Genomic DNA, 19,365 nt, shown 5'->3' on the forward strand with positions numbered 1-19,365 from the left:
ATTCATTAAATTCCCACAGTCACCTGGGGGGGGGCGGGGGGGAGAATAATATCACGTCCATTTTGCAGATGATGAAACTGAGGCCAGGGAGGTGAAATATTAGCCTGATAAATGCCCTTCCCTCCAATTTTTCCTCCAGCTCAGTGCTTTTCCCAAAAACATGACCAAGTCACCCAACCTCTTTTCTGTACTCCAAGCTGGGAAATGGGCCTGAGCAAATGACACCTTTAGACAGGGCGGGGTGGGGGGGAGGTGATGAGGCAGAGAAGGCCATGCCCTCTAGTCAGTGAGATGGCAGCAATGGGGTGAGGCCAGACAGACCTGGCTTCATTGCCATGTGATTTCTGAATAAGTTGTTTGACCCCTCGGAGTCTCAACTTCCGTATCTGAAAAATGGGCCAACTGGGATTATATAATTGTGAGCATCAACACGAGGTAAAGTGCTGGGACGGAACCTGCCACATAGTGGGTATTGGTGGCGGAAGTAGCAGAGGTAGCCTTCATCTGTAGCACACAGGATGTCCTTGGGAGGTGGTGACAGCCCAGCAGTGGGGACTGAGTCGGGTGGGAGGGAGCAGGATGAACAGCCTCTCTGGGTGGAGTCTGTCTGTCTCCTCCCCTCCCCCCACCCCCCGACCATTTCTGTGTCACTTTCCATGTGTTTCAGGTGGTGGCAGCGTACCCCTTCGTGGCCAGAAGCAGCCATGAAGTGAGTCTGCAGGCAGGCCAGCTGGTGACTGTCCTGGAGGCCCAGGACAAGAAGGGGAACCCAGAATGGAGCCTCGTGGAAGTGAACGGGCAGAGGGGATATGTGCCTTCCAGCTTCCTGGCCAGGGCCCCAAGCCCAGCTCCGTGGGGCTGGAGTCTGCCCTCTTAGGGTGCCCTCCTTGGAGCCCGTGTTGCCAAGGGATGGGGAGGCTTAGATGCCGTGATCCTGTGAAGGAACAGAAGCCAAGAGAAGGCGGGGCTGGAAGGGGGGGATCAGGCCAAGGTTGGGTGAAGGGCAGCCAGAAGAGGTGGGTGGACCTTGCAGAGTACCCAGCTTGGCTTGGGTGAGCTTGGAAGGCTCCAGGCAGAACCACTGTTATGCCTGCAAAGAAGGTGGTTCCCATCTGAAGTCACAACAGCCTGGATGGCAGGTCAGATTGATAAGGACTTGCTGTAGCTTATGGCCAATCTTACCTGTGCTTTCATCCAGCCCTGCCCATGGGAGTGGGTCACCCAGGTGAAGGGTACCTGCGTGCGATGGGGTTACGGGGACACACTGGAGAGGTCCAGGACGACCTGCCCTGACGGTTCACTTCCTTCATGTGGCATCAGGAGACACCACAGCCGACCGGTCGTCTTTTATTTCTCCACGCTGGGAGCTGAGCTATCCTGGGCATCGAACCCCTGGGAGCCCTCTCGAGCAGGGAAGCCAGGCCGTGTGGGGCCCGTGGGAAGGTTCTCAGGAGACCGTTGGCCCGGCCTGGGAATGGGCGTGGCCACGTCACAGTTCTGGAATGTGTTTAGGCAAATTGAGAGGCTGTTCCGGGGAAGGGAGGGACTTTGAAAGCGTGTTAGGTGGGGCCTGTGAGACTGTTGCACACTGCCTTGTGTTCTCTGGATTAGGGAGCAAAAGGCTATGCAAATGGCAGAGGCAACTCTATGTAGCAAGTGGTCAAAAGCCTGGTGGGTGGGGGAGCTTAGGCATGGCTTGGTTTCCAGTTTCTGGAAGTTGGGAGCCAGGGGGAATCCCTGGTGGTTTCAGGGCCTGGAGGCAGCAGTGAATGTGAAGTCAGTTGGCCGTGGCGCCTTAGACACAGGACACAACCTGTTTTTCCCTCCCCGCCACGAAGATCCAACTCACAGGGTTGTGGTGAGAATGAGCTGAGGTTAAGGTTGGGAAGCTGCTTGTAAATTGCGAAGTGTGGTATAAATGTAAATTGCCTTTGGTAGCAGGATGTGCCCAGCATCACCTGACCCAGCTGCAGCTAGGAGCGTTCCGCTCCCCATTCCCCGGGCCCAGGCCAGACATTGTCAATCAATGTGGCGGCCTTTTCCATAAACCCAGGGTCTACTTCAGGATCCTTCTCAACACTGCATTCTAGGCAGCCAGTCAGTCTCTTGAACTTGGTGAGATCAAACTCATCGTCAACCCTTTCTTGAACCTGGGAATTGAAAAACAGTTCCTGTTCAAGGAAGACTGGCCCACTGGGGCAATTTGGGGTGCAGCCACTGTTGAATCATCATCTCTGGGTTGTCACTTTGGCTAAGATAAATCTCAAGGTCCAAAGAAGGAGATGGTCCAGCGTGATCTTTAATGCAAATGATCGATTTTGGAACGAACCCAAGTTAGAGTGTGTGTAAAAACTGGTGGCAGTTTTGGCTTATTTCCAAGAACATCTCCATGTTATTATAACTGTAGGGCCTAACGCCGTTAGCTCTGGTTTGGGGAGGGCATTTGAGAAATATGCATGCCTGTGTGAGAGTCTGCACCTCTCTCCTCGGCTTGTGAAAGCAGAAGATGCATAATGCAAGAGAAACTCAGTCCCCGCTGGCCCTTTCCCAGCACGAAATTCACTCTGTAAGATGCTCTCGGCTCATTTTCCTTTCTCTTTCCTGCTCAGGTTTCTAGTACCAACAGGAAGCCTAGGGGAGCAGATAATAAAATAGAAAATGCATTTGTGTGTTCCTCACTACCGAGAATCTGCCGTGGGCTGGAATCCTAGCTCAGGGCTTCTCAACTTGGCTACTTGCTGTGGTCCCTGGGCAACTTTCAGCTGTGACTGATGCCAGGATCCCACCCAGAGATTCTAATGGAATTCATCTGGGGTGTGGCCAGGGCCTCAGGAACTCAGAAAGCTCCCGAGGTGCTTCTGGTGTGCCATCGGGGCTGGACGAGACACTCAGGGGTGGACGAGAGGGGTGTGCTGTCAGAAGTGGCCACAGACTATCAGCTAGGATGTACCCCATTGGAGCTTTGTCCTAGCTCAGATGTTTGGAATGGGCGGCTGTAGAGGTGGCTTGAAATAGGACAGCCTGTTCTGTCGGGTCCCAGAATGTATATTTATTAAGTGCCATTAACAGGGACCTGAACAAAAGTGGATGTTCTTGAAGGCGTAAGGGAGAAACCTGAAATACACTTGGAACCAAATCTATCTCGCGAGGGGAAAATGAAAATGTGTTCAGTAGCACATGGGTTGTGGTGTCTTGTAGATAAGAGGATGAGATTAAAAGTCACTGACAGGTAAGAAATTGCATGTCGAGAGAGAGAGAACGGCCTGAACTTTCTCCAGGGGACTCTGGGTAATGTGCCTTTCCCCCGCTAAATGCCTAGATCCATTACACTGTGTCTTATTTATTTCATGGTGGGCTCTCACCTATTAAACTTGCTAAGGTTACCTGCCTGTGAACCAAACAAGACTGATTCACGAGGGTAGCCCTTGCTCCCTGTGACAGAGTGGATCCTCCTTAACCTTTTGGGCCCAAACCCAGTTTTGAACATGAGGATAAGATTACAATGTCAAGGGAAGATGAATGAATTCTCGCGTACGATATGGAGGTCTGGCTTGGTGAATCAATGATGTGACCTGCTGAGAATAAAGGACTTCACCGATGAAAATGTCTCTGGGGTTTGTGGGACTCTACCCATTGGATAGTCGGATGCCACAGTGTGACCTGTGCTCACTGGATACCTGCTGTTCATAAAAATGGCGCCTCATCTGCTCCTGGGTTCGTTTAATGAGTGTCTAACACCCACCTCTTGGTGCCTCCAGGAGCTGGCCTCAGCTGCTGGGATCCGGCGAGAAGTCAGACGGATGGGGGCCCTGTCCTCCCGAAGCCCACGGTCTGGGGAGGGAGACAGACAAATCAGTAGTCAGTTACCGTGCAGTGTAAGCGTTCGGGTGGGGCAGTAGCAAGTGCCAGCGGAGGGGTCACCCCCGAGACTTGGCAGCTCAGGAAGGCTTCCTGAAAGAGGCGCTGTCCGAGCTGAGGCTTGATGGGTAACTTGGGTGAAGGTGGGAGGGAGGGCACATGCCAAGGCCCAGGGGCAAGCATGAGCACGTTTCATCGGGGACCTGAAAGGCTGTAGAGCTAGGACACAGCGTGTGTGGAGGCGTGGTAGGTGTCGTGGGAGACGGCTGAGAGAGGGCAGCGTGAGAAGGAGCTCTGGGCTGTGTTCTGAAGGCAATGGGGAGCCACCGAAGGGATTGAAGTAGAGGAGTGACATACCCAGGGTTGTATTTAAGGATACAAGCTCTAGTGCATTCTGGAATTTCCCCAAGGTCCTGTCACACTGCTCAAGTAATAGATTTTCCATGCGTACTGCTTACATAAACATCCCAGAGGGGCTGGGAGGCCCTGCCTCCAGGGACTCGATCTCCCGGCCAGCTGGAGAAGCAGGACGTACAGGCATCAGGCTGTTACCTGGTACCACAGGGCAGGATGCCGTCAGAGGGGTCCTATGGACCAGGCTTGCAGGTGCTCAGATAGGAGGGAGTTCTGGGGGAGTGGGGGGCTGAGGTGCCCAGGGAGGCTTCCTGGAGGATGCAGGGCAGGGGCCGGGCTCTGTGGGATAAGTGGGATTGGGGGACGCGAAAGGGAAAGAGAGGCCCTCTCAGGCCTGGGGAGCTAGCGTGGTGGTGTGAAAAGCTCCTGGGCCTGAGAAGGCCTCTCTTTCCCTTTTGCTCGGCCTCAGGACTCCTGAGTTCAAGGTCTCCTTGACCACAGGCAAGTAGCAAGTGCACTTATCATGGTTTCTGCATGTGAAGAAATTTGGTGAGGCCCCCCCAGCCTGCCCTGTCCTCTCCACTCAGCCCCAAAAGTACTCATTGTTGAGTCCTGGTTTATCCCAAGGAGTCCCTGGCTCCTTCCACCGGGACCTAGCTTCCAGCATGGAGGTCACTGTAGGGCCTGTTATGATAGGGCAGAGCCTAAAGTACCCTGGACGGGGGTTACGGAAAAAATTGGATTCCACTTTGGCAACATCAATCAGGAAGAGCAGGTAACCCGAACAGTCCATTCATCTCACCTTGCTTGTCTGTTTTTGTTTGTTTGTTTGTTTGTTTTTTAATTTTTAAACATTTATTTTTGAGAGAGAGAGAGAGTGGGGGAGGCGCAGAGGAGACAGAATCCGAAGCGGGCTCCACGCTGTCAACGCAAAGCCTGACATGGGACTTGAACCCACAAACCGTGAGATCATGACCTGAGCGGAAGTTGGACGCTCAACTGACTGAGCCGGCCAGGCGCCCCTCATGTGTTCTTTTTTTTTTCAACGTTTTTTTTTTTTTTTTTTTTTTTTTGGACAGAGAGAGACACAGCATGAACGGGGGAGGGGCAGAGAGAGAGGGAGACACAGAATCGGAAACAGGCTCCAGGCTCCGAGCCATCAGCCCAGAGCCTGACGCGGGGCTCGAACTCACGGACCGCGAGATCGTGACCTGGCTGAAGTCGGACGCTTAACCGACTGCGCCACCCAGGCGCCCCCCTCATGTGTTCTTATCATAATTTCTGAACTTGTCTTTTCTGTCTTCTCATCTGTAAAATGGGCCCAACTCCTGGTCTCACAGGGTGGTGGGTGGGAGTAGTAAATGGAACAGTCAGTGTGACGGCTCATGGGTCACACATCCAGGAGCCTCACTGCTGTGCCCTGAAGGAAATGGTGAGCTCTGGCCACCAGGTGGCAGCAGGGCTCTACCTGTCCGCTGCGGGTCCTCCCGAAATGCCCTCGGGTTGGGTAGATGGCGCAGTTGAGAGGAAGGACCGGGTGAGAGCTTAGGGAGTGGTGGGGACTGTGTTGGACCAGAGCACTCCCCCACGGTCCAGATTTGCTGGCAGCTTCTCGGCTGCAACCAGTGTTCCACAGAATGAGGGCCCAGCGATGCCAGACGTTCTGATTCTTCAAGAGAAGCCAGAAACCAGGGTTGTGTCTGTTTTTATTTTTTGTGTGTGAAATCCGTGTGGAGATTGTATGGGCCACAACAAGCCCCGCTTTGCATCTTCTGCCTGAGTGTGGGTGGAGAGTCTCTTCTGGAGAATGAGTGTCATTTCTTTATAGTTCCTCTGAAGTGCCTTCATGTGTCCCCACTTTACCCAGACATTAATCCCCCTTCCTTGGATCTCTGGGAGTGCGGATTCCTTTCATACTCTTGTTACTATTGCCATCTTCAAACTTACTGGATGGTGTCCCATATTTTCTGACCCACCCATGAGGATCTCCACGGTACCTATCCCACAGATTTCTTTTAAGTTTATTTATTTATTTGAGGAAGAGAGAGAAAGAGTGCCACTGGGAGAGGGGCAGAGAGAGAGAGAGAGAGAGGGAGACCGAGAACCCCAAGCAGGCGCACGCTGCCAGCACAGAGCCCAGCTCGGGGCTTGGAACCACGAAACCGTGAGATCATGACCTGAGTGAAAACCGAGAGTCAGATGCTTAACCGACTGAGCCGGCCAGGCACCCCTCCCGCAAAATTCTTTTAAGGATTAAATGAGATACTGCTATAACACCACTTACCCCGGCACCCAGCACATTAGTGCTCAACAAACACAGTTATCATCATTATGGGGACCTCAGCAGAGACGGCATGACATGGGGGGACAGGTCCGTAGGGCCTGTCTTCCTCCCTTGTACGTGGGAGGGTGATGAGGCCTGCTACTTCCCTACGGGGAGGAAGCCGCTGATCCTGGCTCCTGAGACCGTGGCTGTAGTTGGACACAGCCCCTCCCTCAGAGGCTGCCGTCACGCCCCAAAGGCATCCCTGGAATCTTCCCTCTTCTGCCCTCTGTGGTGTGGCCAGGGTGGGCAGGTTTCCCGTCCAGGGCCATGCTCGAGGGCACCAGTGGCCCGGATTCTGCTGCTTCTCTCCAACGGTATCCTTTCTGCTGTCCTGCGCCCGGACAAGTGGGACAGGCACCCAGGCAGCAATCAGCATCCTGATTCTGCTGGAGCAGCAACTCCAGTCACAGGCTCGGGGCCTTCTGCACCCGGGGGCGTCTTCTCGGCGTATTCCCTGGAACCAGAGCTTGCTGGGGCTCCCGTAGCAGATTAGGGAGCAAAAGTTTGTCCTCCCGGGCTCTGACTTCCGGCTCAGGAGCACCGGCTGCTGCTGTCCAGTCCTTACCGAGGCCCCAGGCGGCCCCCGTGCTTCTAGCACATCTCAGGTGGTTCTGGGTTCCCCGTCTTGGGCCCATCATCCGCCTGTTCTCAGGGGACGGGGCATCCTTGGAGCCTGTGAGTGGAAAGGGGGCTCTAAACAGTAGCCCCAGATTCGGGACAGCCCTGGGCCGCGGGAAGTTTAAGCCGGAGCGAGTGATGGGGCCGCAGCCATCCCCTCTGGGCAGCTCGCACCTCCAGAGGTTGGCTGTTGGCTTGCTCGCCCTCGCCTTCATCCTCGGCCCTGCTCTGCTCTGTGCTGCGGGGAAGTACATTTCCCAGGCCTCCCGCCCTCTCCTTTCCTGGCAGGGGCGAGGTGGGGAGAACCCAAGGTATTTCTCCCTCTCTCTCTCCATCACTCCTTGTGGCTGGTCTTCTCCATGGTTCCAGCCCCTACGGGACAGCCCCTCTCTCCCCGTGGCCTCAAGTCTCGTTGAACAGACCTGGCCATGCGTCCCCGTTTCTGTCAGTAGCTTCCAACACCGGACACTAATAACACTGTCTCTTCCCTGCGTCCCTCCAGCCAAAGGACTGGAGTGTCTTTTTTGCTGTTGTTAACCTCTGGGGTGCTCCTTGGATCTTCTATCCTCTGCGTAACCTCCTCCCTGTATTAAATTTTTCTGTTCAGAATGCATCGGGTGGTACTCTTTCTGACCAGACAGTGACTGATAGTTGCTCCGTAGCTAGGGGTGAAGGGAGGGACCGGGCAGTGGAAATATGGGGCTCCCAGGTGCCCCTGCGTGAGGCTGCCCAACCTTCAGGGAAGATTGGGACCATCGCCAGGTCTGCTGCACCTTCCCTGGGGCAGGGGACTGTCCAGCCCTCCCATCTGGAGCTCTTGGAAGTGTCTTCAGCAGCAGATAGCAGCTGAGTGGGTCACACCCCGGGGTCAGTGGCTGTGAGAATCTGAGCGGCCCCTAGTCTTGGCCAGCTGAGGCTGTGTCTGCAGGGCTCTAAGCAGGCAGAGGCCCAAAGGCAGCTGTATGAGAACAAAGCCAGGCTGTGGGCAGGAGGACAGGGTCACCTCCTTCCAGCCATAGTGCCTGGAGTCTGGTCCTAGCTCAGGAGGGGCAGTGAGCCCCAGGTCAGGGAGCTAGGGAGTGGAGGTGGGGCTTCTGGCCAAGGAGGAGCCTGCTTGTCTTGATTCTGGGGTCTCAGGGTTTCTGGGCGTATCAGCAGAGCCTCTGACCTGGGGAAGGACCAGTGCATTAACAGTGATCACCACAGCGTCTTGTCACAGCTCACGGGGCTGCTTGAGGGTGACATGAGGGAATCCACTTGACATGATTAATTCAGTACCTGGCACATAGCAAGCTCTCAAGAGCTGCAGGCTAAAAAACAAACAAACAAACAAACAAATACAAACACAAACACAAATCTCACCAGCAGCCCAGCACCGTGGAACTCATTCTGCAAGCATTTCACGAGCCATGCCGGTGTCCTAGTTAGGATTGAGCCCCAGGCCTCTCCCCTGGGACACAGCCAAGGCTGGGAGCACAGATCCAGCGGCCAGGGCAAGGAAGGGGGTTGGGTCAGGTGAAGGAGTTGTGAACTTGGGAGGGCACGCTCCCTAGGGACGTGGGGGAGGTGGCAGGTGTCCAGCAGGCAGTCAGAGTCCCCGTGGGGCACTTGAGGACAGCTCTCTCCTAGTGTCCAGGAAGGAAGAGATCGAGACCAGGTCAGAGAGTGAGCAGTAGGGGCCCAGTCTTTGGGTTGAAGTTCAAGTCCCAGGCCCTGAGGACCCGGGGATCAGGCTCAATAAGGACACAGAGATCCTGGCAGGAGGCAGAATTGAGAGCTGGGCACCAGGTTAGGAGGTTCCAGCACCAGGGACTTCATCCAGCACAAGGGACCCATGAGCCCTGGAACCTAGAGCTGCTTGGAACCCACCCACTCCCACCCCGTACGAGGGCAGAGTTGAACCTGGTGGGTACCGTGGACCGGATCAAAGATACAGAGGTGGTGGTAGTCAGGAGCCCAGGCTTCGTGTTGCAAAATGCTCGAGTTCAAACCCCGGCTCGACACTTACCCACTGTGTGACCTCAGCGAGCAAGTTGGTCCATCTCTCTAAAACCTCACTTTCCTCTCTGTGGGCAAATCAGGAAATGGTCCTGCCTCAAAGGGCTGTCGGGATGTCGAAAGGGGATAAGGTAGGGAAGCGCCTGCTGTATCTGGTGATGCACTGTATCGAGTGCTTAATAAATGATTGATCCTTGAGCACGTAAGCCACCCCCTCCACGGGATCCCTTCCAAATGTTGCAGGCAGTGACCCTGCACCCGAGTTTTCTTGCCTCTGGGCTAACACTGCCTGCGTCTTCACCGTTCCTCCAACGTCTGCGTTCCTGACCCTCGACCACCTCAGACTCTCAAAAAATACCCCCTCACTACAGGGCCTCTTTTCGAAACCGAAAACAAGTAGGTATCTTCAGAGGCCAAAGGTTGTTCCCCTGGAATGTAACTGCGACCACGTCCTCGAAGACTCTCTGGAGATTGGAGTTGGCCATCTTGAATTACTTCACTCTCCGGAGAGGCCTCCCCAGCAGCCGTGGGCCCGGTGGCAGATGGCCTGGCTGATACGGCCAGCGTTCGAGTGTGCCTTCCCCTGACTTTTTCAAATTCCCAAATGTTTCTACCTCAAATTATTTTTCATACCCGCCCCCCACACCCCCAAAATCCATGGGACGGAAGAGCATGCATAAAATAAAAACACAAGCACAAGGACTGCTCCCCCCCCCGCCACCTCGCCACCCACACCCACACATACCCCTCACGTAACCCCCACACCTACCCACACACACCCGTAGCCGCACAAACGCACATCCCCAGTGCACACCCCCCCCCCACACACACACATACCCAATTGAAAAAAATCTCAACATCCATTTTCTTCTCCTTTATATCACACCCCTGGCCACCTCCCAGGCCAGAGACTCTAAGCTATGGCACGTCCCTTAGGAGTCATGTGTCCCCACCCCCACCTGGAGAATCACAGCCACCAGCTGGAAACTCTGGGCGCAGCGTTCCTTTCTGTAGTCCTACTGGAGTGATACTGTGTTTTTGTTCATGTATTACAATATGCAGGTACCACGTTATGTTTAACAAAATTGAATATGGAATTAGAATTGTGTCACTTGCTCCCCAAGGGACGGTCACACTTCTGTGCCTCCTCACAAGGTACGGCAGCAACCAATACCTACTCGGCAACCGCCACCCCAAAGCCCCCAGCCTTCTCCTCTCCGTAAATGGTGCCAACCGTCCCTTCAGTCATTCAAGCCCCCAACCTGGCATTCGGCCTGCTTCCTCTCTTCCTCTCAGCCCCTCACATTCAACCCCTCAGCGAGGCCAGTCAACCTTCCTGCTGTCACCCCACTCCCTGCCTCCACTGCCTTCTGACGGTCACTCTGTTCCCACCCTCGTCCATCACCCGCAGCCCACTGGCCACAAAGCGGTCAGAGTGACTCTCCAAACACGCAGAGAATGTCCTGCCCCTGCTCGACACTGAACAAAACCCCAACTCCTCACTCTAGCCTAAAAGACCCTGCCTCCTTCCCACCACATCACAGACCTTCCTGACCTTTGATCACCATATGAGGCCACGCTGGCTTTCTCTCTTTCTATTCCTCGTGACTCGAAGCTTGTTCCTGACTTCGGGTCTCTGCACTGGCCCTTCCCTTCTCTGGCCACTCTACCCCCAGATCTGCCCATGGCTTAGCTTCTTGCCAGGAAGGTCAGCTCCTCAGTGATACCTTTGCTGACCACTCCACCTGGGTAGCCTCCAACCCTCCCCACCCCGACCCCAGTCACTCACTATTACATCACCCTTACTGTCATTGCAGACTATATCATTTCCTCTTATTTTCTTATTAGTTAGTTTGTTGTCTGATTCTCCCTTTAGAAAGTAAGTTCCTTGGGGCGCCTCGCTGGCTTAGTCTGTAGAGCATACAACTCTTGATCTTGGGGTTATAAGTTCGAGCCCCACATTGGGTGTAGAGATTACTTAAAAATTTTTAAAAATCTTGGAACGCCTGGGTGGCTCAGTCGGTTAAGCGTCCCACTTCGGCTCATGATCTCGTAGTTTGTGAGTTTGAGCCCCATGTCAGGCTCTGTACTAACAGCTCAGAGCCTGGAGCCTGCCTCGGATTCTGTGTCTGCCCCTCCCATGCTCATGCTCTGTCTCTCTCTCTGTCTCTCAATAATAAATAAACGTTAAAAAAAATTTTTTTTTATTTAAAAAAATCTTAAAAAGAGAAGACAGTAGGATCCTCAAAGGTAGAGATTTTATCCATCTTATTCAGTCCTAAATTAAAATACGTGTTAGTATGTCCCAAATGGGATATCCTTATAGTAAAAAATTATCTATGGTTTATACTCAAATCAGATTTAACTAGGTGCCCTGTATTTTCGCTGGTAACCCTACTTAAGCTCCATGGGTCCACATCTTGGGAACATGGTCCCGTGAGAATGAAGCTGGCACAGGAAGGGAAGAGAGGAAATGTACAGGGATTTGCCGAGGGCCACATAGATGTTAAGCAGATTAGATAGAACAGGTTCTACACCTAGCTTCGTCTGATGCCCGGTCCAGTCTCTTGTCCCCTGTACTCACCCGCTGACCTACAGAGAATTCCCACAGAGCAGGACATCTCTCAGGTCCTCCAAAGTCACCCACTCCTCTTCATCCCCACTGCCAGTGAACTCGCAGCTTGGGGTTCCCCAAGCGCTCACCTGGCATCTTTTTTTTTAAATTTTTTTTTTCTTTAACGTTTATTCACTTTTGAGAGAGAGACAGAGACAGAGTGTGAGCGGGGGAGGGGCAGAGAGAGAGGGAGACACAGAATCCGAAGCAAGCTCCGGGCTCCGAGCTGTCAGCACAGAGCCCAACGCGGGGCTTGAACTCACGAACCGTGAGATCACGAGCTTAAGTTAGACACTTAACCGACTGAGCCACCCGGGTGCCCCATCACTTGTCATCTTACAACAGCCTGCAGCTGTGTCTCCAACTGTGTTCCTCCCGTCTTCCCTCTGTTTTTCACAAGGCCACTGACAGGGAGAGCTTTCAGGGACACAAATCTGAATCCAGGCTTTGGCAGGACCTTCCGGGGTTCCTGACCGTGGCTTTGTGGTGTGGACCCTGTGTATTCCTTCCCTTCCTTGACCTCTGCACACTGCATTGCTCTCTCTGGCCTCCTTTGCACTCTCTCTTTCATCTGGGTGGTAGGTACACCCTCCCGCAACCTCCTCCCCCTGCTAAATCATCCTTCAAGTCTCAGTGATACATCACTTCCTCCAGGAAGCCTTCCTTGCTTAGTTCAGGTCCTTTTCCTATGTATACCTCTACTTGGGGTCCTTCTCCCTCTTTGAAATTGCCTTTTTACTCGAGGGTCTCTCCATGGAGTTAGCTCCACGAGGGCGGGGGCTGTGTCTATTTGCACTGCACCCCCGAGCCCGGCAGGGTGTCCGACATGGTTGATGTTCAGTGGAAAAGCTGGGGAAGGAATGAGGGTTCTCTGAGGACATTATGTTTTACTAAACTAAGCACCAAGGTTCAGTTTCCTGGCACACAGTAGGCTCCCAGGACACATCTGTTGAATGGACGGTGGATGAATAAATGAATAAACAACATGGCTCAACCCCTCCCCCGCCAGACACACGCTGGATGCGTTCACCTCTGCGCTTTGCAGTCTCTTGCAAAAGAAAAGGCATCTCGGCTCCCGGTTTGGATACTGTGGGGTTTTGAGTAGGAAAAAAAAAAAAAAATAGTGCTCCTTCCACAAGAAGAGTTTCAGGCCATAGAGGCCTTTCTTCTTGGCAAAGGGAGGGGGGAGGGAAAGGGCCTCAGCCCAGTTTCCGGATGGCCTTAATTGGCCCCAAACAGACTAATAAGGTGTGAAATTGGCTTCATCCTCCACCACATCTCCCCAGCCAGTGTGTCCCTGTAGCGTCTCCCTCTGCTACCACGGATGCAGCACTGTCTCCAGCCTCTCTGTCCCCGGCAGACAGGCGGGTCATGACGCCCACGCAGCCCATGGCACAGGGCTCTGCAGAGCCCATGAGGCCATTTGGCCTCGGGCCAGGATGGGCTTTCAAAGCCAGAAGCATCCAATGTGGCGCGTCTGACGCACCTCCTAAGCCAGCCCCTGGCCTCTCCTGTCCTGATTTGCTCCTCTGGCACTGGCTTCTAACGCAGGTGCGGGGGCTGGAGGGGGGGCACCGCGTTAGGGGAGCTCTTTGAGACTCTCCCCCGACCCTCCCCCCGCCACCGTTGCACCAAATGCAGGGCTGGAGAATCAGAGCCAAAGGGACCTCAGAGAGCAATGAAATTGGGGAGCTCAGGGGAACCCCTGGGGTGCCTTTAGGGCTGCTCAGGGGATAGCTGGAGGCTTCTGCGCCCCTCCTTCCACTAGGACAGGACCATTTTTGCATCAGTCTTGTTTACTGGCTCCTGTTTAAGAGTTCCTAGGAAGAAAGGGATTCCATGGCTGTAATAAGTCCTAAAACCAGCAGTCATTCCCAAACCTGCCTGTGAATCCGAATCAATGGGTGACTTGGTCAGAAATACAGATTCTGAGCCTTGTAGTGTGTTTGCCCACTCAGCCCCCATTTTCTCTCCCCCCCCCCCCCAGGAGAGCCCCTATGTTAGGTTACAAAGCTATGCCCCTCCCCACATGTGACCCAGTGTGGTTCGGGTGGAGACCTGCCCCCGGGTCTCTAGGAGTGAACATGTTCCCCAGGCCCGGCCAATCACAGGCATGGTCAGCCCAGGGTCAAAGCTCGCTGCAGTGGCAGCCCCAGGATTTTGGCAGAGCTTTAGGGGAAGAGATGTTCTCTTTTCTCGGAGGCCCTAGGCTGTAGCTGTCAGCTTGGAACTGCTAGCTAAGAATGAAGCCGACACAGAGGCTGACCACGACAAGGGATCAGAGAGAGAGAGAGAGGCAAACGGACATTCCTCGCGACATGTCAAGAGCACCTGGACCCAGCCATGTCTGAGGTTTATCCCCCTGGACTGTTCAGATACACGAGCCAATAAATTGCCTTTTTTTTTTTTTTTTTTTTTTTTGGCTTTGGCCAGTTTGATTTGGGGTTTCTGCTACTTGGACGCGAGAGTCCTGACTACTACATAGACCCCCGTCTCAGATCTCCCGAATCGTGGTGTCTGTGGATGGAGTCCAGAATCTAGAGTTTTCAAAAAGCTTCTGAAGACATTCTGCTCAAGTGTCAGCACCTCGTAAAGTCCTTGTGTGGACATCACCGAGATCCCGGTCCAGCGATGCACAGATAAAAGTGATCCTTCCATAAATAGCCATCATAATCGTCTGTCAGAACGCTATTCGGGATCTCAATCCTCACCACACCTCAGTGAAGAACGCGTTGTTCTTCCCATTTGACAGAGGAAAACGCTGAGGCCGAGAGAGGTGCGTGCGAGCGTTCAAGGGCACACAGCGAGTAAGTAATGGATCTGGGAGTGTGAGTCTCTGAATGAAGCTCATCCACTTTCCAGGATTCTGCACAGAATAGTCCCTCGGCTTGCCTACAGCCTCAACAGCTGGTGTTGAAAATGTCCTCTGTCTTCAGAGACTCTCAACAAGCCAAGCCTGTCTGAGTCGCTTCGTGTGCTGCGGCTACCGGAAGGGAGGGCTCCAGTGCGGCTGATGGAAACAAGAAGGGACATGTATTATATTACCTTCTAAGATGCCCCAAAGTAGGAGGCCTCCAGCGTTGGTTAACTCGGAGGCTCGGTTGTCACAATCAAGAGCTCAGGTTCCTTGCATTTTTCGGCTCCGTCCTCTTTGGGTGTCAACTGTCCTTCACGCTGGCTTTCTTCTTGGTCACGAGGTAACTGCTGGACTTCGAGACATGACGACGTCCAGCGAAGGGGAGGCGGTCTGTTTCTTCCGGCGTGTGTCCTCTCATCGGTGAAAACATGGTTCCCCAAAGAGCCTCGCGTCACTGGTCAGAATTGCATCACGTGTGTATTCCTAGTCCAGTGGTTGGCAAGACGGGTCGGAGCCTCACGATGGGTGTGGACCACTCACGATTCACCCTGAGGCTGGGCTGAGTGGACACGTGAGCAGCGCAGGGCTCTTCAAGAAGGAAAGAAGGAAGGGGACAAAGGGTGTTGGGTCGTGTCTGCCAACGCAGTTCCTCTCCTGGCCCAGAATACTCTAGAATGCTCCAGAAGCATCTCTCTTTTCATTAGGCACGATCCTTGCGGGACGGTCCATTTTCAAAGTTCAAAATCCTTCACGTGGCTTCCTCAACCATTTCTCCAGTCCTCTCCCATAGCCACTAAGACGTTCCAAAGAAACACAGGACTTTCCCTCCAATATCCAGAGCTGCTCTACCTGGCTTTAGTTCCCTCACTGTCTGTTGGACTCATACCAGTGGGCTGGGTTGCTGGGAGGACTGATCGGCACGTGGGGCGGCGGGCATGCGGTGTTCCCTGCCCATCCCCTGTTTCCCCTGCTTCTAACTGCAGAATGCACGTTGTTCCTTAGGGACCCACCCCCTCCCACTCTCAAGCCATGTGTCATAAGCGACAATGACCCTCGTACCAAGCCCAACCCCTACGAGGCCTCTTCCCCTGCATCCTGGGGCATGAGACTTAGGCCGATCCAATCACTGCGTTCGGTGCCTCTTGCCACAGGACGTGGTTTAGGATGGACGATAACCCCAGTCTGCTCCGTGAAAGTCAGTTCCTGGGCCTTGGGCTCAAACTCCTGGGAGGAGACAAATTTTATTTCCACCAGGCTTGTTGCGCTACAGGCTTTCAGCGACCGTTTTTGCAACTTCCCCGGGGAAAGCCGGTCTGAGGGCGAAGCTAACACGAAGCCAAGAGACCGAGACCCAGAGACCCTCGGCTGCGGGACCCAATCGGGCCTGGCGCCAGACACGGCTGCACATCTCACTTTCCTTTCTTGGTCAACCTAGTCTCACTGGGCACTCTGCCCCTTGTAATCAAAAAACAACTAATATAGCATGTGTTTTGGAAAAGCTGAACTGTGCTCGCCTTTGGCTGAGCCGTATGTGTGTAAAGGGGAACAACGGGAGATCACATTGGGAAACTTGGCTGGAGACACGTGGCACAGGGCCTTGAGGACTTTGAGACAGCGCCCCCCACCCCCAGCCCCACCCACCTGTCTCTGAGACCCCTGGGGGGGGGGCGTGCAGGATCCCCGGAGGCCAGGTGGGGAGGTCCCAGGAGTTGCCAGGCAGGCTAAGCTTTGCCCTCGGGATCCGGCTAAATGTTTTTGCAGCTGCTGATAAAGTGGGATTCTTGACCTGCAACAGGACTCAACCTCCAGGCATGCTTTCTCCAGGGGACAGTTGGGAGAGTCCTGCAAAGTTGACAATGCTTGGAAGAAAGGAGCTGTGACCGTGATCAACTGCTCCGGGAGGTGGGGGCGGTGGGGGGCGGGGGGGCAGGGATGGTGATGGTGAGGAGAAACCCAGTGCAGCTGATGAGAAGGTCTGGGGATGCCACCAATTGTGTCCACATCCCTGTTAAGTCGCCTGGAATGGGACAGTGGGCGGGCCAGAGTAGGGGCAAGGACATCTCCTCCCTCCTTCCACAGACCTGCTTCTATTAATGCAGCCGGAGATGGCACACACTTTGGGGACAGCACATTAGGCTTTGCATTTAAATGGACATCAGCTGCTGCTACTATGTTATATCCCCCCCCCCCCCGCCCCAGTGGCCCCAAGTCCTCCAAACTGTCTCCCCGCTGAGGAGAACCGCCTCCACCCTCAACTCCTTTTCAAGACTCCTGGAATCAAAAATCTGGCCCTCCTGGTGAGGTGGGAGGTCTCTACCACCATCTGCAAGAGCCCGGAAACACCACGGGCCCAGCCCCTGAGGCAGTGCCTACTCCCTAAAGAAACCACTTTCTTGATCAAGGCATATTCCATTCGGCTGGTCCTTCAGGTGTTTCTCGGGAGGATTCGGGGAAGGAAAAAGACAGCTCTCACACAGCTGTGGCCGCTCCATGACAGGTAGGCCCGGACGTGGGTGTTAGAGCTCTTTATCGATACATGGATACTCAAACACAATCGATTTATTTCCCCAAGTATACCGACAGTGTGCTAGGGGGTGGCTGGGTTGGAACCGGTTTCCAGGCTCCGCTACAAACTGTCCCTAGAAACAGCAGCAGCCCCGGGGGCGCCTGGGTGGCTCAGTCGGTTAGGCGTCCGACTTCGGCTCAGGTCATGATCTCACGGTTCGTGGGTTCGAGCCCACACATCGGGCTCTGTGCTGACAGCTTGGAGCCTGGAGCCTGCGTCAGATTCTGTGTCTCCCTCTCTCTAGCCCTCTCCCGCTCATGCTCTGTGTCTGTCTCTCAAAAATGAATAAATAGCAAAGAAAAAAAAAGAAGAAGCCCCAAGCTCTTGCCCTCTCTAGGCTCACTAGAGGGTAGCTCTGGGTTTATAGCTGAATCTGGAAACTGGGAAACCGTTTCCCTCCCCGTTTCATTAAGGAAGTTGCCTCCCCCTGACCGTCTTGGGCAGGGGTGAGGTAATTTTTGGTTCCATCCTCCTATGCTGGCCTCCTCCAATTAAAGTCAAAGAGGTCATTCACCTGGGTAAATCAGCGGGGGAACATGCTTTCTAAAGTGTTCTTTCTCTGGACTTTGGCTCTGGCAAGGGCAGTGGCAGTGGTAGGGTCATTGACAGCATCTGGTTAAAGGCAATGGTTGCTTTTCCTGCTTCCTGCTTCTTGGCCCTCAGAATTTCCTTAATTCCTGCTGAGCCAAGCCTGCTCTTCTAGTCTTTCATCAGTTGTGGAAGCTTCCATTGGCCCTCCCCCCCAGACCCCTGTTCTCTATATTCTGGAGCTTGTACCAATCACCCTGTGTGATACACCCCCCCAAGGGTGGAGTATCTTTTTCCCTCTCTTACTTCCAGGACTTGGCCGGATTCCTTCCTCAGAGGATACTTTACGTTCCCAGGACAGATCCCCACCTTGCTTCCTATGAATCCTCGCAGAAAAAGCAAAAAATGCAAAAGAATATGCTTCCCGAATGTTGTCACTATTCGTGCAGGGTGGTGAGATACCCGGAGGGCTTCATTTTCCCCTTCTAGTACATCTTTGTCTCCTGAAAAATCGTTCCCTATGTCCATACACTCTATTTATGATCTTTATCATAACAATGATGCACACGCGTATGCTTGTTGGATTGCAATTACAGAAACTGAGACACTGAGCAAAGGGCAATGAAGCCCTTTTTTGTGCTGAAGGAGTGAGCCCCGTCCCTGCATGGGTGTCCTTGAGTGGGGGCTCAGCACTGGTGACTGTTATCACCCCACTAGTATGGGTGAATTTATTAACAGAGCCAAGGGCTGACATCCCATTGGCTTTGTTGTACGCATGACTCAGGACCAGTCCTCGCCCTTCTTGGCCCCCAGGTCACCCCACATGAACAAGGAGAGGATGGGACTAAATGACCCGTTCTGCTGTTCAGTTCCGGGGCCTTTTGGAAGGGCATTGCCAGATGGAAGCAGCAGCTGGGAGAGAAGTTGGAATCCTACTCTGGGCAGAAAGGCTCTTGAGGTGTGCTGTGTTTCAGACCCTTTGAGTTCCACACGGCAAACACCTACCTCCATTAACTCAAGCGAAAAAGAATTGGTTGGCTTATCTAGCTGAAACATTTAGGTCGGGAGTCAGGTGTGGCTAGATCTAGGGTGTAAGAAGGCATCACGGGACCTGGTCTCTATTGGTCTCTTCTGCTGTCTGTTGCCTGCTTCGCCATCAGACAGGCTCTGCCCCTGCAAAGGCACGATGTAGCAGCCCCAGGCTTACACCTTCCCAGCCTAGAGCCTCTTCCCAAGCATTCTGGCAAAAGTCATAGGGCTGACTGTCACTGGGCTCTATTAGGTGACATGCCCGTCGCTGAACCACTCACGGAGCCAGGGTATAGATTCTGTGGATTGGCTAGATTTGGTCATGTTCCTGCTCCTAAGATTGACAAGCAAGGTAAGGACCACTCACACCTGTGGCCTAAGCGGTGAAGAGGGGTAGGGTGGTTGACGAAAGACAAGTCAGGAGCTATTACTAGAGGGGAAAGGATGCCGGGAAGGAAAGGCCCTCCCCACTCGGGTGGGAAAAGCCCACTCGGGTTCATCTAGATCAGCTGGTATCAGAGTGTATCCTCCAGATGGGCAGTATCGACGTCACATGGAAACTTGTTAGAAACACAAGTTTCCAGGCCTATGGGCTGGGCGGGGCCTGACCCTCCGGG

At 53.8% G+C, this 19,365-nt stretch overlaps 1 protein-coding gene across 3 annotated transcripts in view; it reads left to right on the forward strand.

The window, feature by feature from the left end:
• ARHGEF37 (Rho guanine nucleotide exchange factor 37) overlaps nt 1-16,129 on the forward strand; it is a 69,003-nt gene extending 52,874 nt beyond the window's left edge. For 2 of the 3 annotated variants that reach the window (XM_058719836.1, XM_058719826.1), the window contains exon 13: nt 668-3,604. In XM_058719836.1, the coding sequence (XP_058575819.1) occupies nt 668-877 (210 nt within the window). In that variant the 3' untranslated portion in view covers nt 878-3,604. Of the gene's footprint in view, nt 1-667; nt 3,605-14,201 lie in introns of those variants that run through there. The other variant, XM_058719846.1, reaches the window with a different exon arrangement.
• The last annotated feature ends 3,236 nt before the right edge of the window (nt 16,130-19,365 follow it).

Source organism: Neofelis nebulosa, chromosome 1 (assembly GCF_028018385.1).
Source record: "Neofelis nebulosa isolate mNeoNeb1 chromosome 1, mNeoNeb1.pri, whole genome shotgun sequence".
In the NCBI taxonomy this organism is placed as follows: Eukaryota; Metazoa; Chordata; class Mammalia; order Carnivora; family Felidae; genus Neofelis; species Neofelis nebulosa.